At 34.9% G+C, this 27,366-nt stretch overlaps 4 protein-coding genes and 1 long non-coding RNA gene across 6 annotated transcripts; 3 read left to right on the top strand and 2 right to left on the bottom strand.

Moving 5' to 3' along the window:
* The first annotated feature begins 9,467 nt into the window (after positions 1 to 9,467).
* On the top strand, positions 9,468 to 10,117 carry LOC140833457 (uncharacterized). The gene is made up of 2 exons (XR_012118486.1): positions 9,468 to 9,605; positions 10,036 to 10,117. It is a non-coding gene; the product is annotated as an uncharacterized lncRNA (long non-coding RNA).
* A 995-nt stretch (positions 10,118 to 11,112) lies between these two features.
* Positions 11,113 to 12,577, top strand: LOC140834200 (NAC transcription factor 32-like). The gene is made up of 3 exons (XM_073198896.1): positions 11,113 to 11,555; positions 11,940 to 12,205; positions 12,380 to 12,577. The coding sequence occupies exons 1-3, from the start codon at positions 11,387 to 11,389 to the stop codon at positions 12,467 to 12,469; spliced, it is 525 nt and encodes a 174-aa protein (XP_073054997.1). The 5' UTR covers positions 11,113 to 11,386; the 3' UTR covers positions 12,470 to 12,577.
* Positions 12,578 to 12,693: 116 nt separating this feature from the next.
* LOC140834199 (probable inactive purple acid phosphatase 2) lies at positions 12,694 to 15,616 on the bottom strand. 2 transcript variants are annotated; one of them, XR_012118663.1, is made up of 3 exons: positions 14,671 to 15,616; positions 12,840 to 14,429; positions 12,694 to 12,757 (listed from the first exon to the last, which is right to left on the bottom strand). XR_012118663.1 is itself a non-coding variant. In XM_073198895.1 (2 exons), exons 1-2 carry the CDS (start codon positions 15,367 to 15,369, stop codon positions 13,176 to 13,178), a joined length of 1,953 nt encoding a protein of 650 aa, XP_073054996.1. In that variant the 5' UTR covers positions 15,370 to 15,616; the 3' UTR covers positions 12,792 to 13,175. The 2 variants fall into 2 exon arrangements, 1 of the variants encoding a protein (XP_073054996.1); XM_073198895.1 differs by lacking the exon at positions 12,694 to 12,757 and having other exon boundaries at positions 12,792 to 14,429.
* A 3,277-nt stretch (positions 15,617 to 18,893) lies between these two features.
* On the bottom strand, positions 18,894 to 19,912 carry LOC140834198 (uncharacterized). The gene has a single exon (XM_073198894.1). It carries the CDS (start codon positions 19,910 to 19,912, stop codon positions 19,109 to 19,111), a length of 804 nt encoding a protein of 267 aa, XP_073054995.1. The 3' UTR covers positions 18,894 to 19,108.
* A 5,073-nt stretch (positions 19,913 to 24,985) lies between these two features.
* On the top strand, positions 24,986 to 27,053 carry LOC140834197 (uncharacterized). Its single transcript, XM_073198893.1, has 4 exons — positions 24,986 to 25,306; positions 26,114 to 26,203; positions 26,294 to 26,390; positions 26,711 to 27,053. Exons 1-4 carry the CDS (start codon positions 25,042 to 25,044, stop codon positions 26,847 to 26,849), a joined length of 591 nt encoding a protein of 196 aa, XP_073054994.1. The 5' UTR covers positions 24,986 to 25,041; the 3' UTR covers positions 26,850 to 27,053.
* Positions 27,054 to 27,366: the final 313 nt, after the last annotated feature.

The following is a 27,366-nucleotide window of genomic DNA, read 5'->3' as shown; positions in this document are numbered from 1 at the left end:
AATTCTGGTTGCCACTGTTACTGATTCCGTCATTGGCCTCCTTTTCCCATTGTTGCCAACTTTGTAGCCAGAGATGACACTTGTGCAGAAAGTACAGTGATAGAATCTACTTCAAATACTCCAGCAAGTTTTCTTAGCATAGATATTCTATTCGGTCACTGGTAACTATTAATAGAAATTTGCTCAAGCATTTCCTAAGCTTGATCTGGTGATTTAGCATAGATAGTCTCATCCGCAGCTGCATCTACCTTTGTCCTTGTTTGCCCTTTCAGCCCATTATAAAACAATTCAGATACTTGATCTGGTGATTTAGCAAAGATAGTCCAACCAGCAGTTGCATCTATTGTTGTCCTTGTTTGCCTATTCATCCTTTAACGCCTGAAAATTTTTAAGGATCATCTAGACTGCATGATAATTATTTTTGTTATTTACAAAAAAAAAAAACAAAGTATCTAAAGTAAGGATTTAAGTTTTGATGGATCCTCTGTGAATTTATGTGAAGCTTTTAGGTATTTGGTTTTGGAATGAAGATTTCGGAGGTAGACACTTGGACACAGTAAACGCTTTACTTTTATTCATCGAGGAGAGTTTTTACAAAGAGTCGGTACTTTGGATGGAGGAATAATATTTAAATGCTTCAGTTTTAGATTGAGGGATCAAAGTCCACATTTTTACAGGTACTTTTTATTCATATTTATTAAAAAAATTATTAATATTATTTAAATTCACAATTAAGTTTAAGTTTATAAAATATTATATTTATTCATGCATTTAGAAATTATTAGTTTGACAAAATAAATTTAAAATTTTGATTATATATGTGAGACCTCGAGACTAAAATAGCTTTGACGGTATTTTGGTAAATAAATTGAAAAATATTCAATTTATTTTGATAACATTTCGTAGCTAAGTTGAAAAATAATTAATTAATTTTAAGGGCAAAGTAAATAGTGACATATCTTTTTCATATGAAGCCCAAATGATTTGATATTTGGATATGACGTAGAAAACTCAAAGATATAAAAGTTTCATGTTTTGAGTTTTGGAAAATTTGATCGTTTGACTTGTCCGAAGAGATATATCGAAGTTAAAATGTTAAATAATATATATTATATTATATTATTATATTATATTATAATATAATAATATAATATAATATTAAAAAAATTAATTGAAAAAAAAAAAGATAAACATGATCGAATGAATCAAGAATTCATTCGAATGTTTTTAATAGAGGAGAGAGAAATGATATAAGGTTTTTGAATTTTTTTTTGATCGTACGACTTATCGGTTTATCCAATCGACGAACCGACTTCAGATCTGGGATCGTTGACACGAGGTCTTCGATTTGAGGTATAAATTTTATATTTTTGGTGATATTTGAAATTCGTCGATTTTTGGAATAAATCCGATAAATTGTTAAATCATACTGGAATTGAAGATTGTTGAATAATGTATGATTTTAACGATGAAGAGATGATTATAGTGATATTATTTTGAATTATTCCTAATTTATTATAATTATGGAATTTTAATTGTTGGATTGAGATTGAAGAATTATGTGCTGGTTATATATGCGGTAGAATAACTGACAAGAAACTAAGTTTTGAAGTCGGAATTGAATTATGATATGATTTTGATTTGATATGAATTTTTGAAGTTTCAAATGATATTTGAAACTCATATTAATGATTTTGGAGTATGTTATTGATTGGAATGAGTATGTTATTGATGTAGATAAAGTATTATACTGATATCTTCAAGCTACATCGATTGGAACGAAGAATTGAGGTATGTTGCGATCGGGTAACATACGACAGGTATCTGTATTTATGATATATGTCGGATTGATTGGATTGAGAATATGTGTCTATATGCCTTATTTGTTGATTGATGTGGCATACATGACATTGAGATTGAAATTTCGATGTATAAAATAAATGTTTCGTTAACACACATCGTTTGATGCATACATCGATACATGACATGCACGTTGAGCTATGATTCTTGGATACCCTGATATGATTTGATGGATTCTGGGGTTTGTGAACACAATTGCTATGCTGGTATTATATGACCCGTAAAGCATAGACATTTGTGGCCCCGATGATTGGATATGAGATTTGGGATTTGATGGCGCTTTGTCGACGCTATCATACGAGTATCCCTTATTGAGGCCGGTGTGCCAGCTCGAGCATTGATTTGATAGCGATTCACTTGATTCTGACATGTGCTCAGTGGATGGGCATTTGACCTGATACCTCCACGACATACATGCATTGCATACCATATATCATTGTTTAGATATCTGTGGTATATATGATTGGTTGTTCCATACGGAGCTTTGCTCACCCCCAAGGGGGGCTGTTGTTGTCTTTGTGTGTGGACAATGGCAGGTACGCCAGGATATCAGGAGACCGGAGAGGGTACTTCTGGATGGATCCACAGCTTGAGCTGAGGTTTTATGTTTATGTCTTGTTCCCAGTATATGTATATGTATTTATATACCGGGGCATGTCCCGAAGATATGGGTTGTGTGTATATGATTGGTTTTGATTATGTGTGGGCGTGTTTATGACGTAATATTAAATACTATTTTTAGTATTTAAATTATAGAAGAGATATTTTGGGCTCGTCGTAAATAAATTTTTAAACTCGTTTTCCGCTGTGATTAATTAATCCTAATCAGATTGCATTGTAATAACGGTTAGGAGCTAAGGGCCCCACACTAGATGGTATCAGAGCATAGCTGGGAATGCTCTATTGAGTCTTGTGTACACGTAATAGGCACAAATGAATTGTGCGTTTGTGTTTGATTTATTTGTATTACTTGCTCCTACTTGATTTGATTTGAGTAAGTATTTGATGAGACTGATGTTATGAGATGATGAGATTATGAAATTGTGATATTCATCTTTTGATTTGTAGATGGATCCCACAAATGAGACTGCGAGTAGCTGTACTGAGAGGATTGTTGGACAATTTGAAGGATTGTCCATGGATGTGGTGATGGCTCGATTCCAGGATTTGAAACCACCGAGGTTCTTTGACACTGAGAGTGCAGAAAGAACTGAAGCTTGGTTAAAGGATGTCGAGCATCTGTTTAATATTGTTGAATATTCCAAGGCTCGGAGACTGAAACTTGCTTTGTATCAGCTGAAAGACCGAGCTAAATCTTGGTGGGAAGCCGCTGAGATTGGACTGAAAGAAGCTGGGATTGAAGTCACATGGGATGTCTTCAAGGCTCAGTTTTTGGAGCAGTATTCCCCTCCATCTTATTATACTGCTCAGGAGAATGAATTTAATAATCTGCAGCAGGGAACGATGACTGTTGCAGAGTATGCTTCACAATTTTCTACTTTGTTGAAGTATGCACCTCACGTAGCTGGGAATGCGAAGGCAAAATATAACAAGTTTGTGAATGGATTGCATCCTGCTATATCTACTTTTGTTGTTTCTGGATTGCATACCAGCTACGCAGAGGCAGTTGAGCGAGCTGAGGCCGCCGAAGCTGGACTAAGGCGAGGAGGTCCTCAGTACGTTCCTCCACCTTAAGTGTCAGCTCAGCAGCCTGCCATGCGTATCAGAAGCAAGAAAGATTATTTTGTTTGAGCAAGTTGTGCATAATTGTGTATTGATATATGAGGACAATGTGGTATTTCTGAATTTGATTGTCCTCCCAATGCACGACTTTGATTGTATTGTTGGCATGGATATCTTGATGACGAATCGAGCTACTGTTGATTGTTGTCATGGAGTAGTTCGATTTAGACCGATTGATGGACCCAAGTGGAATTTCTATGGCAAGGGTTCCCAAGCCAAAATTCCATTGGTATCTTCCTTGGAGATTTCTCGATTGTTGACTGGCGGAGATGAGGGTTATCTGATCTACGCTATTGATATTTCGAAGAAGGAGTCTTCTTTATTTGAGATTCCTGTTGCGAAAGAGTTTCCGGATGTATTTCCCGATGAGATTCCTGATTTTCCTCCTCATCGAGAAGTTGAGTTTGGTACTGATCTTGTGCCGGGGACTGCGCTTATTTCGAAAGCTCCCTATCGCATGGCACCATTGGAATTGAAAGAACTGAAAGAACAATTACAGGATCTTCTCGATAAGGGATATATTCGACCGAGTGTATCACCTTGGGGAGCTCCAGTTTTATTTGTTCGAAAGAAAGATGGTACGATGCGAATATGTATCGACTATAGGCAACTAAATCGGGCTACTGTGAAAAACAAGTACCCACTTCCTCGTATTGATGATTTATTTGATCAGCTTCAAGGCACTTCTGTATACTCGAAAATTGATCTTCGATCTGGGTATCATCAAGTACGAGTTCGAGACGAAAATGTGCCTAAGACTGCTTTTCGTACGAGGTATGGCCACTATGAATTCTTGGTTATGTCTTTTGGTCTTACGAATGCTCCTGCTATCTTTATGGACTTAATGAATCGTGTCTTCCGAGATTATCTTGACCGATTCGTTATTGTTTTTATCGATGATATTCTTGTCTATTCGAAATCAAAAAAGGAGCATGCTGAACATCTGAGACTGGTACTTCAAACTCTTCGTACTAGTCTTTGTATGCGAAATTGTCCAAATGTGAATTCTGGATGGACAAGGTTGTATTTTTGGGCCACGTCATTTCGAGACATGGCATATATGTTGATCCTGCTAAGGTCGAAGCTGTATTGAATTGGCCGAGACCTACGAATGTTCCTGAGATCCGTAGCTTCATGGGTTTAACTGGATATTATCGTCGTTTTATTGAAGGATTTTCGAAGATAGCTAAACCTATTGCTCAACTGACACAGAAGAATCAGCGATTCATTTGGTCAGATGAATGTGAAGCTAGTTTTCTTGAATTGAAGACGAGATTGACCACAGCACCTGTGCTTACTATTCCCTCAGGTACCGGAGGATTTGTGGTTTGTATAGATGCGTCTGGTAAAGGTTTGGGTTGTGTTCTGATGCAACATGAAAAAGTGGTTGCTTATGCGTCTCGTCAATTGAAATCTCATGAAACACGTTATCCTGTTCATGATCTCGAATTGGCTGCCATTGTGTTTGCTTTGAAGATTTGGCGTCATTACTTGTACGGAGAAAAGTTTGTTATTTATTCGGACCATAAGAGTTTGAAATATCTCTTTTCTCAATCTGATTTGAATATGAGGCAACGCATGTGGATGGATCTCCTGAAAGATTTTGATTGTGAGATTCAATATCACCCTGGATCGGTGAATGTTACTGCGGATGCCCTGAGCCGGAAAGTTTATGATTCTGTTTTAGCTTCTGTTTGTGTCGCCAAGGTACATGAAGATATATATACTTCTGGTTGGACTTTTCACTCGAATTGGAATTCTGTCATTGTCTCAGCATTGCAAATTGAGCCGAATTTGATATCGAAAATACGAAATGCCCAACGAAGCGATGCTTAGATCCAAAAGTCGAAAGAACTTGTATCTGCAGGACATCAGTCGGGATTTCAGATTTCTTCTGATGGTTCTTTACGACTTAATGGACGGCTGGTAGTTCCTGATGATTCTGATTTGAAATCTGCCCTTCTTCGAGAAGCACATTGTAGCAAATACATTATTCACCCTGGAGGTCGAAAGATGTATTTGACATTGAGACCTCAATTCTGGTGGAAACGTATGAAGAAGGACATTGCTGAGTTTATTTGGAAATGTCTTGTCTGCCAGCAAGTGAAAGCCGAGAGAATGAAACCGGGAGGATTACTCCATAGTCTCGAAATCCCGAAAAGGAATTGGGAACATATTTCTATGGATTTTGTGACTCATTTACCTCGTTCCCCCAAGGGCTGTGATGCTATTTGGGTTATTATTGATCGGCTTTCGAATCTGCGCATTTTATTCCGTAAACGGACTTATCCTTATAAGAGAATGACCCGTTTATACATTGAGAATGTTGTGAGACTGCATGGTGTGCCAGTCTCGATTGTATCTGATCGTGATTCTAGGGTTGCTTCTAAATTCTGGGGTAGCTTTTAAGAAGCGATGGGTACGCGTTTGGCTATGAGTACTGCTTATAACCTTCAAACTGATGGCCAAACTGAGCGTACGAATCAGACTTTAGAGGATATGTTGCATGCGATTGTGATGGATTTCAGGATGGGATGGCAAGATGCATTACCATTGGTTGAATTTTCTTATAATAATAACTTTCAGACGAGTATCGGTATGGCACCGTTTGAAGCTCTATATGGGAGACGATGTAGATCACCGTTATTATGCAAACAAACGAAGACGACCCTTGGAATTCCAGAAAGGTGACAGAGTGTTCTTGAAAATATCTCCCTTTAGAGGCACTGTTCGATTTGGCATGCGAGAAAAATTATCTCCTCGTTATGTTGGTCCATACGAGATTCTCGATCGAGTTGGTGATCTTGCGTATCGATTGGCAGTGCCACCAGCTCTATCCGCTATTCACGATATGTTTCATGTTTCCATGCTGAGGAAATATGAACCAAATCCATCACATGTGCTTGCACCTGATGAGGTTGAATTGGATCCTTCTCTTTCCTATGTTGAACAACCTGTTCGCATTATGGATCGAAAGGAAAAGATATTAAGAAACAAATCGATTCCTCTAGTTCGAGTGCAATGGACACGACATGGTGTTGAAGAATCGACGTGGGAGTTGGAAAGAAAAATGCGAGATTCGTATCCGCATTTATTTGATGCTAGTCCATCAGTTCCATTGTATTCGATGTATTCTGATCCTTTTACTGATTTTAGTTTTGATATGTACTATAACTGGTGACATATTATATGTTTGCCAATGTTATGTTTATAGAGATGTTTGAGATTTCGAGGACGAAATCTTTTAAGAGGGGGAGAAATGTGAGACCCCGAGACTAAAATAGCTTTGATGGCATTTTGGTAAATAAGTTGAAAATATTCAATTTATTTTGATGGCATTTTCGTAGATAAGTTGAAAAATAATAAATTAATTTTAAGGGCAAAATGGTAAATAGTGACATATCTTTTTCATATGAAGCCCAAATGATTTGAGATTTGGATATGACGTAGAAAACTCAAAGATATAGAAGTTTCATGTTTTGAGTTTTGGAAAATTTGATCGTTTGACTGGTCTGAAGAGATATACCGAAGTTAAAATATTAAATAATATATATTATATTATATTATATTAATATAATATAATAATATAATAATATAATATAATATTAAAAAATTTAATTAAAAAAAAAGATAAACATGATCGAATGAATCAAGAATTCATTCGAATGTTTTTAACCGAGGAGAGAGAGAAATGATATAAGGTTTTTGATTTTTTTTTTTTTATCGCGCGACTTATCGGTTTATCCAATCGACAAACTGACTTTAGATATGGGATCGTTGACACGAGGTCTTCGATTTGAGGTATAAATTTTATATTTTTTGTGATATTTGAAATTCGTCGATTTTTGGAATAAATCCGATAAATTGTTAAATCATACTGGAATTGAAGATTGTTGAATAATGTATGATTTTAACGAAGAAGAGATGATTATAGTGATGTTATTTTGAATTATTCCTAATTTATTATAATTATGGAATTTTAATTGTTGGATTGAGATTGAAGAATTATGTGCTGGTTATATATGCGGTAGAATAACTGACAAGAAACTAAGTTTTGAAGTCGGAATTGAATTATGATATGATTGTGTTTTGATATGAATTTTTGAAGTTTCAAATATCGAATTATTCCTAATTTATTATAATTATGAAATTTTAATTGTTGGATTGAGATTGAAGAATTATGTGTCGGTTATATATGCGATAGAATAACTGACAAGAAACTAAGTTTTGAAGTCGGAATTGAATTATGATATGATTTTGATTTGTTATGAATTTTTGAAGTTTCAAATGATATTTGAAACTCATATTAATGATTTTGGAGTATGCTATTGATTGGAATGAGTATGTTATTGATGTAGATAAAGTATTATACTGATATCTTCAAGCTACATCGACTGGAACGAAGAATTGAGGTATGTTGCGATCCGATAACATACGACATGTATTTGTATTTATGATATATGTCGGATTGATTGTATTGAGAATATGTGTCTATATGCCTTATTTGTTGATTGATGTGGCATACATGACATTGAGATTGAAATTTCGATGTATAAAATAAATGTTTTGTTCACACACATCGTTTGATGCATACATCGATACATGACATGCACGTTGAGCTATGATCCTTGGATACCCTGATATGATTTGATTGGATTCTGGGGTTTGTGAACACAATTGCTATGCTGGTATTATATGACCCGTAAAGTATAGACATTTGTGGCCCCGATGATTGGATATGAGATTTGGGATTTGATGGCGCTTTGTCGACGCTATCATACGAGTATCCCTTATTGAGGCCGGTGTGCCAGCTCGAGCATTGATTTGATAGCGATTCACTTGATTCTGACATGTGCTCAGTGGATGGGCATTTGACCTGATACCTCCACGACATACATGCATTGCATACCATATATCATTGTTTAGATATCTGTGGTATATATGATTGGTTGTTCCATACGGAGCTTTGCTCACCCCCAAGAGGGGACTGTTGTTGTCTTTGTGTGTGGACAATGGCAGGTACGCCAGGATATCAGGAGACCGGAGAGGGTACTTCTGGAGGGAGCCACAGCTTGAGCTGAGGTTTTATGTTTATGTCTTGTTCCCAGTATATGTATATGTATTTATATACCGGGGCATGTACCGAGGATATGGGTTGTGTGTATATGATTGGTTTTGATTATGTGTGGGCGTGTTTATGACGTAATATTAAATACTATTTTTAGTATTTAAATTATAGAAGAGATATTTTGGGCTCATCGTAAAGAAATTTTTAAACTCGTTTTCCGCTGTGATTAATTAATCTTAATCAGATTGCATTATAATAACGGTTAGGAGCTAAGAGTCCCACAAAATATAATTTTATTTTCAATTCAATTCGTTTTATTTAGTTTAAAAATAATAATGATTATTTTAATTTTTTCTGTTTTTTGATTTTTCAATATTAAATTTAGAATTATTTGAATGATTCTTTATTCAATGACTCATGTACTTTAAATCTTTCATAATATATATATATATATATATATATATATATATATATATATTATATTCATATTAAGTAAATTTAATAGTTTGTTTTTTTAAAAAAAATTAACTCAAATATTTGAGAATACGGAGAAGTAAGTCAAAAGCACAAAGTTATGTGATTAATTAGTATTATTTATGAATTAATAGACTAAATGTGAAATTACCACATATTTTACCTAATAATAAAAATAAGTAAACATGTGAAAGGTAATAATATATGTTTATAATGAGAAATTTTTTCTAACACTTTTATTGGTGAATTAGCACTTTTTAAACATCATTTTTAAAATCCGATTAATAAAGGATTAAACCTTTCCCCAACCCGACAGATAGCGTAAAATTTCAGAAAAATATAGGAGAAAGGGGGCGGCTATTAGGGTTCTTGAGGGGCTGGGATTTTGAGCAAAATTTCTAAAGATCCTATTTTCTCCTTGTCTGAATCATCTCCGAATCATCTACACTAAACATTCAAGGTAAGTAAAATTTCGATTCTTGACATATTCGATGGATCGAATATAAACAACATTATGCACTTTGATTCGGAACTTAACTCTCGTCGCTCCTCAAATAGGTAAACTTGCGGGACTTACTTTCATGTCAAGTCAATTCTGATAATACATATTTTCTTTGGATTTAGATCCTCTGCGTTGAAAATACAGCATCAAGTGTTGTGTAATTTTTTACACGATACAATTTTTTAAATTTATATCATATGGTGTGATGTCCACGAGATCATCTCGTGTAAAAAAGACACAATTTCAAGTACTGTATTTTTAATACAGCAGAAGATTTAAATCATATTTTTTTAGGCAGAAGGTATGACAACAAATGAATGGCAATTCAAGAATCTATATCTTTGAATTATGATCTTCATATATATCTCATTTTTCTGTGACTTTGCAGCCACCAATCAGTCCAAGAACAGCGGGGGATTTGGCAGAAATCGAATTCAATTACAAAAATCAATCAAATGATTATGAAATTTTTTTAAAAAAAATAATCAATGCAAGTGGTTCGAAGAATCGATACTGTCACTTTCGAAAGTGGAAAATAATATCTTCTTTTCCTCAAACAGAGTACCTTTCATCGGACGTTCCTCTAATCTACGATGTCCAAAATTTCTGAAGCCATCTTCGTAAAGACAATTCGTACGAGAAATCATGAGCTTGAATTTGTTTCGAAAACTCGTGAGATTGAAAACCGGATAATGAGAACTTTTGAAACCGGATTGCAATATTGCCAGCATTTTCATGAAAAATATGTCAATTTGAATCTTCCAACGACAACAAAAATTAAATTTACCCAAATAAACATGGGTCTTAAGAACTAGTTCGATACATGCAGATTATCAAAATAGATATTTCACACTTTTTTACTTATGAAAGCTGATAAAGAAAAACCAACTCGTTTATATTTTTTAGATAATAGAACAAAAGTTTATTTGTATAATATTTAATTTCCTCGATGTTTTGGGTGAAGCAAGAAAAAAAACAATTTTTTGAAGAAAAAAAAAAAAGAAAGATTATTGGCCGGTGATAATATCACAAATCCGATGGAAGGTAAAATATATGACAAAAACTTGTGTGAGACGGTCTCACGGGTCATATTTTGTGAGACAAATCTCTTATTTGGGTCATTCATGAAAAAGTATTACTTTTTATGTAAAGGGTATTATTTTTTATTATGAATATGAGTAGAATTAACCCGTCTCACAAGAGATCTACTCAAAATATATATTTAATGTTAGATGATTTACTTCATTTGATTATTTGTTGTATTTCTTCAACTTTGAAAGATTATATACATATAAGAAGTCTATTAGAATCAAATCACAATACTTTCAGATATTTAAATAAAATTATATATTTCACATGTCACGTGCTGTACTTTGATACTATCAAAGTTACACAAATTATTATTATTATCAAGATAAATATATAATTTGATTTTACTATCTTGATAATTTAGTAATAATCATCAATCAATAAAAGCGAATCCTTGGGAATAAGGAAAGAGGTAGGTGCAATTTACAGAATCATGCGTTATTTGATTTGCATTCATTAATATTTATCTCATTTTCCTTTCATAATAACAAGTACTGCCCTCTATAAGCCAATCAAATCTCCAACACAAAACGAAAGGACTCCGAATACGTTGGATAGTTCTAGTTCTATTATAACTCAAACAAATTTCCTATAAATATGCTAAATATAACCCAAAAAAAACAAAAAAAAAACAAAAAACAAAATCAGCCATGGGGGAGACTCAAGAGCTGGATTTGCCTTTGGGGTTTCGATTTCATCCGACGGAGTTTGAGTTATACGATTACTATTTGATTCCCAAGTTTAAGGGTGAACCTTTGCATACGTATCTAATTATTAGTCTTGATGTCTACAAATATGATCCATGGCAACTTCCATTCGGTGAGTTTGCTTGTGTTTATTTAAATCTTGTGTTTGGTTTTCACTGTTAGCTTTATTTGTTTGGTGCTTTGTTTTGCTTATTTTTTGGAATATCGATAACCCCTCTCTTAATATTTACATACTTATGAAAATTGAATATTTGATTTTGAGTATGATATCAATTATATGATTGAATGTTTGCCGTTTTTTGAAAATCGTAGTTATGGTATCTCAAATTTTGACATGCACATTATTAAAAAAACATGTTTGTCTTATTTCGATAAGGCTTGAGTCTCGCCGTGCGACCTAAAGCTAGTGCGTCTTGGGTCGTAAATAACTATATAACTATTATACAATTTTTTTTGGACATTTTCGTTGATGAATTTACCTCCATTTACTTTGCAGATCAACTGAAGTATGCAAGAGAGAAAGAAGGGCACTTTTTCACACAAAGCATAGAGGGAGGTACTTCGGCAAGAGCAACACCAAGTGGATATTGGATAATTTCCAAAGAGAACATCCCCATTTGTAGAGAGACTGAAGTCATTGGATTCAAGAACAAGTTCTTGTTCTCCAATGGAAAGGATCCCATTGATGGAGATCAAATAGCCTACTGGAAGATGGTTGAGTATCGATGCAACCCTGCTGTGATTTTAACTTCCAACAAAGAAGTAAGTACTTGTATGAATAGTCTTCGGAAAATCGAGTTTTGAGCATTTGCAGTTGACTAGTTGAGCATCCACGATTCTAATGTGCAGTTAATAAAAAAAATTAAATTACCTCAGGGTCTTGGGCTTACCCACTATTTGGTGACTTCCCTTCTTTCTTTTTTTCTTTTTCTTCAGATGGAAAATTTGGTAATTTGCAAAGTTCGTCACAAGACAAGGGTTGAGAAGGATCCAGAGGAGGAGGAGGATGATGATTTTGAATATTAGTTCAGTGTGGTCTTTTCTTTCTTTTTTTCTTTTGAACTACATTTTAAGTTAAGCATGCTGTGATATAGATTCTTTTTTAATTTATTCCAAATAAAATTTATGTGTCGCATTTCTCATTGCCCGAAAGTCACAATCAAAAAGGTTGTATAATCGTTTATTTTATTCTCACCAAGAAGAAATGGAATTAAAATTCGATAAAATAATTTCTTAAAAACATTACCGTATGGAACTGAAATCACTTTCTTGATCATCATTATCATTTTTCTTCATAAGAGACCTTAAATCACCCTACTCAAGAAAGGGAAAAGAAAAAGAAATCAGAGAGAAGAATTAACAGGGTAAATAACTAGAATCGAAACAGAGGAGATACCAATCAATACATTCAAGATTCAAACACGGGCCTTTGCCAAGAACGTTTGGGCACATATTTATTTGCACCAGCCTCAAATGTTATCTTGCTAAAAACGTGCCAGAAATTGCACGAGTCTATTGAAACAGCACATCGATGATGAACAACCCCGTCGTATCAAATGCAGTTTATTCGTGTTATTTACAAGTACCTCAGGTTGAGAAGGGAGGCATAGACTATACAGCACCATACACAACTCTGCATCTAGGCAGAGAGCAGTATGAAATTTGAATGATACAGCGCAGACACCTCGAAGACCAACTTACATCCCGCTACAAACAGCAAATCCTCAATATTTTACGTCTCTTCGTTCTTTACTGGAGTCCATGTATCATTCTTTCTGAAGCGTGACACGAATCCTAAGACATACCCAATGAAAGCTCCAAGAACAAGTAGACTGCCAATTTTAACATACAGTGAAAATGTTGATTGCAACCCGCCCCTCGATGCAACAGCATCAGCATTCACAAAACCATTAAAGACTTGGCCAGAGGCCATGATCTCGACTGTGTCATGCACTTCCCCATCATGGTTTCCCACGTAAGATAGCGTGAGTTTCTTCATATTGGCAACAAGTCTGATGTACCCAAATTCACCTCCACGATACAAGGACCGCACGGGTTGTGGGAAGATGGGATCAGTGAGGTGGGTTGGCCTTGGTTGCCAGATTGGTTGCCAATCCTGTCCAGCCATCCCGATCACCAAATGCACAGGGAAAGCCTTCCACTCTTCCTCGTTCTTGCCCAAACTTCCGCAAGTGAAGTTATTCAGAGGACAAAAACGTTCATATCTATGTACATGTCCCCATAATGCAAGTGTCACCTTGTTCTTGACAAGAAGTGGTTCTAGGTGATCGAGCAATCGCTCCCTCAAAGGGGTATCTCTTGATTCGTAGCTTGTTGTGTACATTGGCCGGTGTCCTTGAACGACAACAAAAGGGGTCTTTTTTCTATCTACCAACTCCAAGTCGTTTTTCAGAAAATCATATTGCTTGCTACCAGGAAGGAAATCAGTCTCTGTAGAAAAGTAAACAAAATGGACGACTCCCATATCGAAAGAGTAGTAAAGATTTCTTGTAGCAGGGGCTCTAGTTCCCGTAGGCTCGGAGGAATTCCCAGGCATGTGGAACCTAAGACTATATGGCACCCCACACTCTCCACCCCCATCTGTCCCATAAACTGCATAAGACCAATCAGGTTTCCAAGGCTGTGAAGGCCAATCGTATTCGTGATTGCCGATGCAAACATGGTAAGGAACCTTGGATGCAACTGGTTCTATCTGGTTAAAAAAGTTGTCCCACAACCAAGAATATCCTCTGGCATAACTGATATCTCCAATATGTGAGATCAAGGCTGGTTTGTCACCAATAGCTTCGATATCACGGCTTATCCAATTAATAGTGGCCACGCTTTCTTCTTGGATACGCACAAAAGTTGAGTACGGTGTTGCAGTCCCCATGTCTCCAAATAAGAAAGCTATCGTTTGACTCGAGTCCCCAGTTTGTGACACGAAGCTGTGAGTTGCGCTCCAACCCCCAGAATCACTACCAACCTTTCATGGTGATTTACAGAAACGAAATTAGATTCTTGCTTTGAAAGGAAAAATAAATAGTATATGTTCTATAATTTGTTCAAATTAAACGGAAAAATGATATAGCTACCACTTGATTACAAGTTCAAAATCGTCACAAATAACTTAAACGGCTAAACACCAGTAAATATCATTTAAATAAGCAATTGTGAGCAAGACTGAGAATCTTAACCAAAAAGCACAAGGACAAATTAAAATATACCTGATAATAGTATCTCTTCCCTTCATCCAAGCCAATCATCACTCCATCGTGTATAAACCCAGGATCTCTCCACCCAATGCTCTCATTCGCTGGAGCATCACACATGTCCTCCCTCTCATATCTTGATATCTGGGTGGCTGCAACCTTAAGCAATTTGTTCCGGGTCAACCCGTATTTCACGGAACTCTCTTTCCCATCATGTGTCACGAAGAGTACACGCATCTCCCCAACCCGACCGGTCAACGCCAGATGCACTTGCTCCGGTCCCCGGCCATGTTCAAAACTAACCAGCTCCGACTGGGCCAACAAGTGGCGGGTACTGGGTATGGGATTGTGGTCGTGGTCGTGCTTTTTCGGGTTGATTTCGGACGTGTCCCAGTGGAAGATCCGAAACTGGTAATCGGATCGCAAGTTGACTAGAGGTATCGTGATGGAACCCGACCCCGATTCCCATCCGGGCGACGAGGAAAGGAAAACATAGCCGATGAAATTATCGTTGGACGAATTCGCCGGCGAATAAATACCGACCCAGTCGAGCTGTACCGGTGAATCAATTCCTGACCATGTAATCGTGATCGGGTCGCCTGATTTGGGGATGACTTTCGGAGTGATCGAAATCGACGGTTGGGTTGATGAAGAAGAGAAAGGTGGAACAAGATAGAGAACGGACAGAACTAACATCAGCTTCCATCGGATCATAACTTCGATCAAAATACCAGATACTGTCTCGAATCTCTGCAATAAAAGGGTAAAAATCTAATCTAATCTTGAAAATATCAAAGAATCGCTGCGTTTTCAGGTGAAAATGGATGGAGGATACGTAGAGTAAAAGGCAAGAATTCTTTCAACATCGCCGGCCCACCTCGTCTGTGATCCAATGGTTGCTGTTATTGTAAAATGAATCAATGAAGCAGATTTTGCAAGCAACATTACAGGATATTCCAAATTCAAATTGAGATATTCCAAATTCCAACTGAAAGTTGCGAAAAGATTTTTATTTTTATTTTTACAACAAAGTCAAATGAATTAAGGTTGTATTAATTGAAATATCTCAAAAGAATTTTTGTTCTTTATATAATCAAAATCTTAAATTTAATTCTATCTGTTTTATATTTGTATCATATTTTATGTTAATTAAAATAAATTTTTAATTTTATCTGATAATAATGTTATTTGAAATTTATTCTATTTTTTAATTAGAAATCTATCCGACTTTTTGGTTAAATTAAGATTAATACTCCTAAAAGGACAAGGTTTGTATTTGAAAAACTAAAATTAAAATACAAACAAGGTTTCTTTTGACAAAATTGGTAGTTTTATGGATAAAATTATGTGTCTCTCACCTGGATATTTATTAAATATTATATGAATTATAAAAATAATTATATATTTAGATTGAAAGTTGAAATCGTTATTTCCTTTATTGTTGCTTTTTAAAAATTCTTTTGATATTTATTATGTACTTATTGATAGAAAAATAAACATAGCATAGATGTCATACCAAAACAAAAGGAAAAGTCATTGTTCTGATTTTTTAGGACCGGTTTAAAAATTCAGAGGGATGAATAAACTCTTATAATTATTTTCGAAATATTTAAGTTTGATATCCTTATCAAATCGGACTCACACGTTATTAACTGTAAAACTCAATTTCTCGATATGACAGATGTGATTGGATCACTTTAAAAATAATTTAAAGTGAGGAACGCTCGGGGCTGAATTTGGACAATGATATAATCAAGAGACTAAGCTTTTAACAAGATAAACCAGATAAAGATAAGTGTGGTTACGAAAGCAAAGCTGGATATTTTATAGAAGTTCGAAAATTAAATCTTTCTACGTATCTTATTATTCTACATAGAAAGTAATACGCTAGAAGACTTTGGTTTACAACGGTTTGTACAACCCACTTAAATTAAATCTTATCATTTAACTAAATTGAAATATCCAGTGTCACTTAAACAACAATACAACAACTTTAAGTAATTGAATCTTTAGATTCAAACAACTCTCAGCAAGGATTAAACAACAGATTAAGAAGTTGCGAGTAGCTCCAGTTTGATCCTTCATTATCTGTAATAACTTGAACGAGTGGACTTCTGAGCGGTTGAAGAATAATTATAATAAGTTTGCTGAAAAATCTTCAGAAAATGGAGAGATTGTAATTTGTTCGAAAGCCTCAAATGAATGAATAAAATCTTAATTTATAAATGCTCTTAATTCTGATGTTCAAAACTTTGCAACGTTCTTCTTTTGATTTTTCTGCTGGAAAACAACTTTATCTTCGTCTCAAGAGACACTTTTACAGGATTCTTCTCCGGCTGGTCTCCAATAACTTCTTGTAGGTAGGAAACCGCTTTCTCAATAGCTTCTTCGGTCTGGACTGCAACATGGATTTCTAGCAATTGCAATTCCTGCTGTCTGAGCTTTACGTTCAGGGAGATGGCTAAAGCATTCATCTCCAGTTGTTGGATGATGACAGAGTCATCAGGGGCACTCTCAGTTTCGACATAGTGCAGAATATTTTCTTCAAGCTCGACCACTGACTTGATACTTATCTCTTCAAGGACTGTCTCTCTATCCTCATCTGAATCAGTCTCAACCAGTTGCAATTTCCTCTTAATTGGTCCCTTGGCAGGGGCCCTGCCAGATCTTCTTCTAGGCTATCTTGTTCAACCCCTTGTTTTTCTCAATATTCACTGCCAACAACTCTTCTCCAGTTGGAGAGTTCTTTTTATTGCATGCTTCCATAGAAAAAACATCGATTACCTTGAGTGCTCGAGCAGGAGGAGCTTCCAAAGCATAGAAAGCATGAGTTGAAAGTGGGAAAAGAGATTGTAAATCTGGACAATATATCCTTGAGACTAGATGGTTAAAAATCTGAAATTTTGATGAAGTGATCAAACAAACATAGCATAACACGAATGCGTAATTTGTAAGTTCCTCGTTATTTTTCATCTCTTAACTTTATTAATTTTATTTAGTTCTATTTTGAGAATGATTTGTTCAATTGTAAATCTACGTCTTTTTTTATGATGATGATTTCATATTTTTTATCTGCAAACATTATTTTAGTTTGATTAAATAAGGCATATTTTTTTTATAAAAATAAACATATTTTTTTTTATAAAATAGACATAATTTACCTATCTTAAAAAAGTGACAATTTCATATTTTTTTATCTACAAACATTATTTGAAATTTAATTACTTCATTTATATTATTCAAAATTTTAAAAAAAATATATCCATTATTGATCAATATAAATATTTTCTATAAATAATTTAAATAAATAGTTTTGTTAATAATTTATTTTATTGATCAATATAATATATACCTTCATATTTTTAGTTTGATTAAAAAAGACTAATTATTCCTTATAAAATATTACACATCGCCTAAATCATGTACAACATATTTTTACTCCTAATTAGAATATAAAATAAAACAATGAATATAACTTTATTTTTTTATATTAGCATTTAAATTTTTATTTAAAGTTATATGTTCATTATTAACACAATTGATTTAATGATGCGTTTTCATGTGGATATTTTTTTATCTGGTGTATTAATTTTAGCATATATAATTTAAAAAGTAGCAATTTGTAATTCATATTCTAATTCCTAACATAACTCATGATATAATAGTCCAATCCCACAATAAATAAATAAATAAATAAAAATTTTATTGATTCCACTCCATCACAACTTTATTGTAAACAATAACATTAAACCTAATTTTAATTACTAATTATAATAAGTTTTTGTTGTTGGGATGTTATAATTTTAAATTATATATATATGGTGAGACTACTATTTTATTTATTAAATAGTTTGTCCAATAATACTTTGTTATTAGGCAAAAACTTGTGTGAGACGATCTCACGAGTTGTATTTTGTGAGACGAATCTCTTATTTGGGTCATTCATGAAAAAGTATTACTTTTTATGTTAAGAGTATTACTTTTTATTGTGAATATCGACAGTATTGACCCGTCTCATAGATGAAGATTCGTGAGACCGTCTCACAAGAGACATACTCATATTATTATCAATAAAATTAAGAAGCTTCGACTCCATTAAACTGGCAGTTATAAGAGGCTACTCCTAATTAAATCAAAATTTCCCTATATTTCAAACTTATGAATTCACAATGGGAAATTATTGTTTATGTACGAATGGAAATTTTCGATTTTCTTTAGCCTTTTTATAATACCCAATATTGAAAGTAAGCATTTTCACCATTCTGAAAAGTGAATCCAACATATCATATTTACAGCATCCTCCACATTAGTCTAATCAAACGAAACTCTAGTGCGTAACTTAGAAGAAAAAACCAAGACAAATTACCACTCCGTACTAAATTCATGGTATTGCATCTAGATTTCTAAAGGCAAAACCAAATCATATGAGTGATCCACTGATTGGGGACAATGGTCAAGATCTAATCTCTCGTCTGAGCCAATCCAAAGCAGGATATGCAAAATACAGCACCAAGAATGCTGGGAGCGCAAAGAGAATCGTGATCACCAGGTATACCATTAGGATGGTGGCACTAGTAGGTAGTGCGAATAGAATGATAACAAGTAAGATAACCAATGGAAGCTTAGTTGTCATGTGGATGAAAAAGTCAAGGGATTTGGGAAAGGATATCTGGGGCCTAACGGGTAGTAGGCTATCACTGTTGCTGTTGAAGTTGCGGTTGCTGTTACTGCTAGAACTTGAACGACCAAGTCGACGCATCCTCCTGTGGGCAAAGCTAGAAGAGTAGTTTCCAATGATTGATGTGCACCTTGGAGACCAAACTTGTTGACGGTCTCTACAGATAGAGGAAGGAGATTTTACCCTGTCGCCATTTCTGCTCTCAACCATCCAGAGAAGGAAGAAGTTTTTGCTAGGAAATTTTAGATTACCCTTGTAAACCAATCGAAATGTCAACAAATTGCACCAAGGACAAGAAATGAAAAGTGGAATCTGGATCTGTTGAGTGGAAAATTTCAGAGCAGCCCATCGAAGACCGAGGACGCAATTCTTGCATATCGTGTGGCCACACCACAAAACATAGGGTACATTCTCGACAATGTTGAAAGATTCCCAGCATATGGGGCATTCCAATCCTTCATCGGTGCTCACAGTCGAAGCCGTCTCATCATCAGAAAAATCATGACAAGCTCTAACTAACTCAGCGCTGTTTTTCTTTGGTCCAAATCCTGCAATTGAATGTGATAAAGATCTCCACATAATGGATTTCGAGGAAAACTTCACCTTGTTCTGCTGTTTGAGCTATCGTGGACCAGATTCATCTGAATGATAACTTCCAAGCGACATAATCAGGAACGGGAAGCTAAGCTGGTGAAGTTCATGCATTAGTCCGTAGAGGCCATGTCTCAGAAACAAGATGCAAAACAAAAATGCAGGAAGAACTAATTTTTAGCTCATTGGCATTCAAAATCTGTGCAGCTCAAGACTGACTCACACATTAAGCGTGTGTAAATATGACTTGAGCTACTTAATTCATGGACAGGTAGGATTTCTCTCAACGAGTTCAACTATCATTTAACAATTTCGCAAATTTACATCACAGATCATGCCAACATATTAGCGGCCACCGTTGATTAGTCCAGGTTAAAAATCATTCAAATACGAAATCAAAACTCGTTAATCATAAATTCTCAGAAACTATAATTAGACAACTTCATATAAAAAAAAGGGCATATCTGAACCGCAATCGGCTACATATTCCCGTGAAGAAAGTAGCAGAGGCAACGAATCAGATGATGGCCATCCTTTTTCGTATAAAACATATCAAATCCTTGTAATTTTCATAACACCACCCGCTGAACACCCAAAAAATTTGAAAATTTTCCTTCGAAAAATGAAATCATATCGACCCTTCAAAATCCTGCTTGATTTCAAATTTACGACCGCTAAACAATTCACATTTCCAAAATTTACAGCCAAGCCAAAGCAATTACAAATAAACCACAACTTCACAACCCTAAAGCACGATCACGAGCCAAATCAACAAATTCCATATTCCGACCATCACTATACAAATAAAAAAATAAACTTTAAAAAAGTCTAATTGACTGATTAATGGTTATCAAAATGCATGGCCATGGTTAACGCTTCCATTCGACCCCAAAATGCAATGAAACACAAACCTTTTATGGAACAATCAACATAAACAAACATATGATCACAAAATACATCCACTATTACATCATGGAACCACAATCAATCCCCAGGAAAAAAAAACATATCCTCCATTCAAACATATATGAAAAATGGGACTTCGCATGAAACGAGAAAATTTCGAGAAACTTACCGAAAAGTGGCAGAAATTTGACGTTTTCACCTGGAATTAAGACGAAAAGAAGAGATTAGAAGAGAGCGAGAGAAATGCTCTCCTCTCTCCTCTCTCCTCTCTCCTCTCTTATTTGGAGAAATGATGAAAGAATTGGAGAATGCTGGAAAATATATTCAACTCGCAGGGTAATTGCCACAACGACCAGACGACATCGTTTAGCAAGTGCAGGGAGAGTTAACGGTTCGGTGCTACATGACGAGTTCCGTTAACCTCCCTGTGTAGACAAAGGTAACGAGAGCCGGGTGCGGCCAATACGGAGAGCCCTCAAAATAGGTTGATCCTGACCCGTCAAATAAGCGAGTTGGATTGGAAATTTTTAAACCTCCAAATTATGGTCATTTTGACGGTTCTATCTATTTCCAAGTTTTACGACTAGGGATAGCAATGAGTCGGGATGAAGCGAAAATACATTTTCCGTTCCTACCATCAAATCTAAAATTACTCTTCATCCTCGCATCAATCATTGCTTTTTCTAATCGGGATTCCTTGTCTTTGTGAGAATGAAATCTTCACCATCGCTTAAAATAGTCTAAGAATAGAAATGGGGTGCGACAGGTTTGTCTTCTTCATCTCTACCCTACGAAGATCCACATCACCATCATCTTATCCGCTTCAAATATCAGTTGAGTTACTCAAATAAGTTTTCAAATTTACTTAAACAATATTGATATGAGAATCCAATTGCATATATAAATATTAATATTATTTAAACAATACAAACATTAATAAAAAAATGAAACCGCATCATTATAATGGAGACTACGGGTTGGATCGTGAACGAAATTTGAGAGTTACTAATTGAAGTTTTTCTTCACAATTACGTCAAAAAAAAAAATTAAAAAAAAACTGTCATATTCATATGATAGTTAATTATTGTAATGCCCGAGAATTTGATTCTCGTCATTTGCTATGAGATTAGTGAATTAAATCAAGGTTCTAAAAAGCGTGAAGCGCCCCGAAGCGTGAATGTCGAGCTTCAAGCTTTTCAAGCTTAAGCGAGATTAGCACATGCTTAAGCGTGAAAAAGAGTTTTTTATATTCAGTGTAATTGTAATTATCTCAAACCAATAAATAGATAAAATAATACATAAATATGATAAATTTTATGTCTGATGCATTAATTCTCATATTTATAAAATCATAAAATATCAAAATTACAATCTTAATTTGTTTTTGCAACTATAACACATTAAAAATATTAAATATTTGTCAAATCATTATCAGACACGCTTAATCATAATTAAAATTAAAAAATAAACATCGAAATTATAAACCTAATTTATTACCTTCAAAATAAAAAAATTAATAGATGCGATTAATTGTGGTTAAACACGCTTAATTAAACACCTTAATTATACTTAATTCGGTCAAACTACAGTTTGACTGCTTTTTTACGCTTTCTCCAAAGCGGGGCGTTTTTTCCAAGCTTCAAGCTTAAGCGAGCTTAAGCGAGGCTTAAGCGAGCTTTTTAGAACACTGAATTAAATAGATATAATTGTAAACGGGCCACTACGAGACCAAATTGGACAAAGAATATAAATTTCATAAGTTTCGGGCAGAACTAGTGGCGCCCGAGCGGTAGAAAGTGACCGCCCGAGCGCCAATGTGCAATGGAATTATGTTCGGGCAGAATGTGTGGCGCCCGGGCGGTAATTTATGACCGCCCGAGCGCCAGAACTTAGCATTGCGGGCAGAACCTTCCGCGCCCGGGCGGTAGAACTTAACCGCCCGAGCGCCGAGCTCGCGCCCGGGCGGTAAGATTTGACCGCCCGAGCGCCAAACCAAAATTGGCAAGAATGAGCCACGTAGCTTTGCATGCAACTCATGATATATATAAACGAATTTTTCCTCATAAAATGATAAGGAAACAAGAAGAAATAGAGAGAAAGGCTTCCAAGGGAAAAAGCTTGAAATCCTTACGCCTTTTTATTTCAATCCGTCCGTCAAATTTGAAATCCGACTTCGGTACCGTGTTCCTATCGTTGTAGGCTACGCGTGGACGTAAGTTTTACTATGTTTTGGCATGTCTTGAAATTATGATGTTGAAAGAATCAGATATGATTCATATATGTTGTTTCTGACATATTAGACATCGTATAATTACAAACGGATTTAAGAACGGACACCGTATAGAATTGTTATGAATTTTAGAGTTGAATTGACTGGGTTTTGGTACCAGATTTATACCATTATCAGTTATAAATTAGGGGAATTGATGTAGATTGTTTAATATGGAGATTGTGCAGTCGAAATGGTACCGAGATCAAGTATTTAATTGGATATGTGTGGATTGAGAATAGAGATTGATAGAAAATGTATCAATGTATCTCTTTCAGATTGGATTGACAGACTTGATATCAACTTCGAGACTTCGACGACAAGAAAGGTATAAACCATGTTGTTTGGGAAGCCACAACTCAAATAAGATATTATTTGAGTTTCCCAAACCAAAATCACATACTAGTATTGTTGTATATATAGTAACATGTTTATGACTTGTTTATAGAATTATATGCAAATCTTGTTACATGATTATGCTTTGATTATAGAAATGTATTCCAGCATGTAAGATTATTGAGATATTCAGATATGAATATGAGCATGCTTTGTTACAGATTGATAGTCATTGCATTTAAGATAGGAGAGTCGTTGGTAGCCATTGTCAACTATCTAGATGTTCGGTGTATCTCAGCTTAGGAGCAGCCTCGACTCCTATTGCAGTCGTTGATACAGCTCAGACCGAAGTCTAGGAATAAGACGTACAGTCACCCCGAGTGGGAGGGTAGGTGACAGCCATTGACGTCTTATTCACACCGGGATCCCTAGAGTTCTAGTCGAGTCGAGTCCAGACATGGTTTGATTCGCATTCCATTGCATGTGCATATGATGTCATTCATGATAGCATGTTTCATGTTTAATTGATTATATGCATGTATACATGTTTATACTGGGATTTGTTCTCACCGGAGTTTCCGGCTGTTGTTATGTCTGTATGTGTGCATAACAACAGGTGGGGCAGGATCTGGGTCACGCAGAGGATGAGAGATGGACATAGCGTGGTGATCTCGAGCATAGCAGAAGAACTAGTAGTTGTACTTTTGGCATGTACTGTATTTAATTACTAGTTGTCGAATATGGTTTGGAACCAAACATATTTGTATCTTATGTTTGTATATTATGTTGTTGAATAACATAGAATCTTCTTGTGTTAACTTTCATTTGAGTTAATGTAAAAGCAAAAATTTGACCCACTTTTTATATTAATGATCCATTTAATCCCGAATAAAAAGAATTAGAGCCCGGGTCCCCACAATTATATACATTAATTTTTTTTTTCATGCACGGGTTTTATTAATTTAACAAAAAATAAGAATAGACTAATTTTTTTTGTCTTTTTTAGCCATATATTAAACAATCAGCTGCATGCATTATCAAGAGTTTTATATATATATATATATATTTCGATTTTAAAAGAAATGAAGGTGCTTACGACTTGTTGAAAGATGATTATTGCGTGTCATTTGATATTTTCTGTCTTTTTTAACCATATAGTTAATGAAATGATTAAACCGAAAATATTATGTAAAATGAATGACTAATTCAGTACAATTGAAAAAACGAGACTTCGAATCTAGAAAACGCGATAAAATGTTGGACTAAAGGGAAATTATCAGTATGACTAAATCGAGAAAATTTGTGTCATCATCATCACATTATTAAATTTTACACTCTTAGAGTAACAAACTTAGAGAACACCGAAATATTTAATTTCATAATTATTATTTTATATATAAATGAAGGAGTAAGTTGGGATAATTGGAAAATTAGGTGAACTGAATCGGGAAAATGCAATAAAATTGGGACTAATTAAGAAATTATAAAAAAAGTTATTTGATATTTTGGTAAAAAAAAAAATTTATTTTATGTATTATTTAAAATACTTAATTTTCCTTGCTATTCTTATCTTACCACTTCAAACGGGATTCCCCTCCGAGAAACCATGGATTCCTCTCTGCTCGCGTCTTCTTATCTGAAGCCATCGCCTCCGAACATCGTTACTACGACCAAATCTACGGTCCCTTTTAAGCCTTATCGAGAAAAGTTCTTGCCATTCGTTTGTTGCAGGATAAAACTTGAGCAGCTGCCAATTTCCGTTGTAAATGCCCAAGAGTTAGTACACTCTACATCCCTCGTTCAAATCATGGTTCAGAAGTCTGCGATTGCTGTTGCAGCATCTCTTGCTATCGTTTTCTGCTCCGGAACAGGTGATTGATTACCATCTTATCTTGGGGATTTTATGCACTCCATTACGCTGCATGGGTTATTTTCAATTGGCATCGAGTGTGTTTGTAAAAAGTCCCAAATGTATAAAGTGTGGTTGCTAGGATGTTATCTGGAGATTTTGTTGGCAATGAGCAATTCTTAGAACTTCATGGTTAATTCTTGTGTTGGGAGAAATTTAAATTTTAAGGGGGCGATTTTCAATCTGAATCAAATGCAGTTATTCAGTTTGTTTGCAGTTTTAGTGAGGGAAAGACATGGGGGGAAGTTTTAAATATAATGTGCAATTACACTAAAGATAGAATTTTTCACCTCCGTATAAATATAATGTGCAATTACACTAAAGATCGAATTTTTCACCTCCATAAAAAGAAACTTTAAATCCGCCCTCCTAAATTTCGAAGGTCTATTCTCGTCATCTGTTCCACAATTATTTGAGTTTGTGAACAAAACATTGTGATTGCTTATTTGCTTCACATGATTATCACCAGAGTCTAGATGCCAAGTCCATCCGGTGATTCAACTGTTGTTATTTGCATACATGAAGTTAGCTTTCATTTAAATAGTGCATTATGAACATGTTTCAGTTAGTGTCTATATGTGCTCAGTGATGTTCTACTGTCGACGACTACATTTATTGAAGTTGAATTTGTTGATAGCAGGATGATTCTCTTTCTCTTTCATTTTTGTTACTGTTTTAGTCGAACAAGATGTGAGTTTTCTTTTCACTTACATCTGTTGCAATGATCCTGGCATAGGTGCCAGAAAATAATAAAATATGTAGTTTGCAGCTCATGCTGGAATATTTTCGGGTTTCCCTGGGATTGAATCAGTTCCTGGTCCGCAGTTGCCTTCCATTGATTTTTTAACCCGCTATAACGGTATGTACTGTCACAATTCATTCTCATTCCAAAGGAGCTAGCTACATAAGGCTTTGTTCGCGAATTTACACCATCTTTTGATTATTTCAGAGGAAAATCAGAAAAAGTATGCTGAAAACGACGCAAGATTCAAAGAATCTCCCATCCTCAAAAAATTGCTGGAACAGACCAAATTAAACAAAGAAAAGTAAGCATTCTTCATCTCCGAGTCTTTTTACATTGTAACAACTACAAATGAAGATACCAAAAGTACTCAAGATTGATTGCTCATAGGTGATTAATGTTATTAGACACATATGATTGATTTCACCAAATCACCACGACCAAGATTATCCCTTTTCAGGGACTTCACTTTAATCAGTGAAGGATTGCGGAAGGTAAATTTCGGTGTGGGATTTTGCAAGATAAAATTAAATGGAGACGAACCAAGTTTAACAAAGGCGCAAGGCACACGTGAAAATTTGAATTAGTGGCAATCACACTTTTTATCATAATGTTATTTTTCAGAAACCGGCAACAAATCCTTGATAAGTATTGTGTTCGAGGAGCTGAATGGGGAGTCGGAGATTGCTCTGCGGAGGGTATGTCCCCGGAAGAAAGAGACAAGTTTATTTCCATGCTGAAGCAAAAGGCTGGAATGGAATAAAACATATATAGCGATTGTATTTACATTTGTAAATGAGGTGAAGTATCTATCTGGTTGTGCTAGATCAGAACAAACAAACATACAAACCTTCATTATATTGCATGCATCTGAATGATACCATTCAGTGAACAGAGATTTAAAGAGTTTGACTTGTACTCACTGAGATGGTTGGTTATTGATTCACTTAGAATTGCTATTTTTTCATTCAGGTGAAATTTTTTGGTATTCAATATCTTGTGAATCGAAATTTACTCATATTTATATTCAAATATTAGCTTAGAAAATCTATTCTTCCAAAAATCATTTTAGAGTTGCAAAATCCTAAGGTCGAGTGTTTTAGAATCTGGTGGCGCAGATAATTTAAAATAAAAATATAAAGATGGTATGATGCACATTTGATGCATATCTGAGTTTGAAACTAAAAAATAGATTTTTTGTTTGAAGATTTTACGGATATATAAGAATTTTATATAAAAAATAGATTTTTTGTTTGAAGATTTTAGGGATATAATAAGAA

This window comes from Primulina eburnea, chromosome 6, assembly GCF_022965805.1.
Source record: "Primulina eburnea isolate SZY01 chromosome 6, ASM2296580v1, whole genome shotgun sequence".
In the NCBI taxonomy this organism is placed as follows: domain Eukaryota; kingdom Viridiplantae; phylum Streptophyta; class Magnoliopsida; order Lamiales; family Gesneriaceae; genus Primulina; species Primulina eburnea.
Note: the sequence above shows the minus strand (reverse complement) of the source record. Positions and strands in the feature narration are given on the sequence as shown.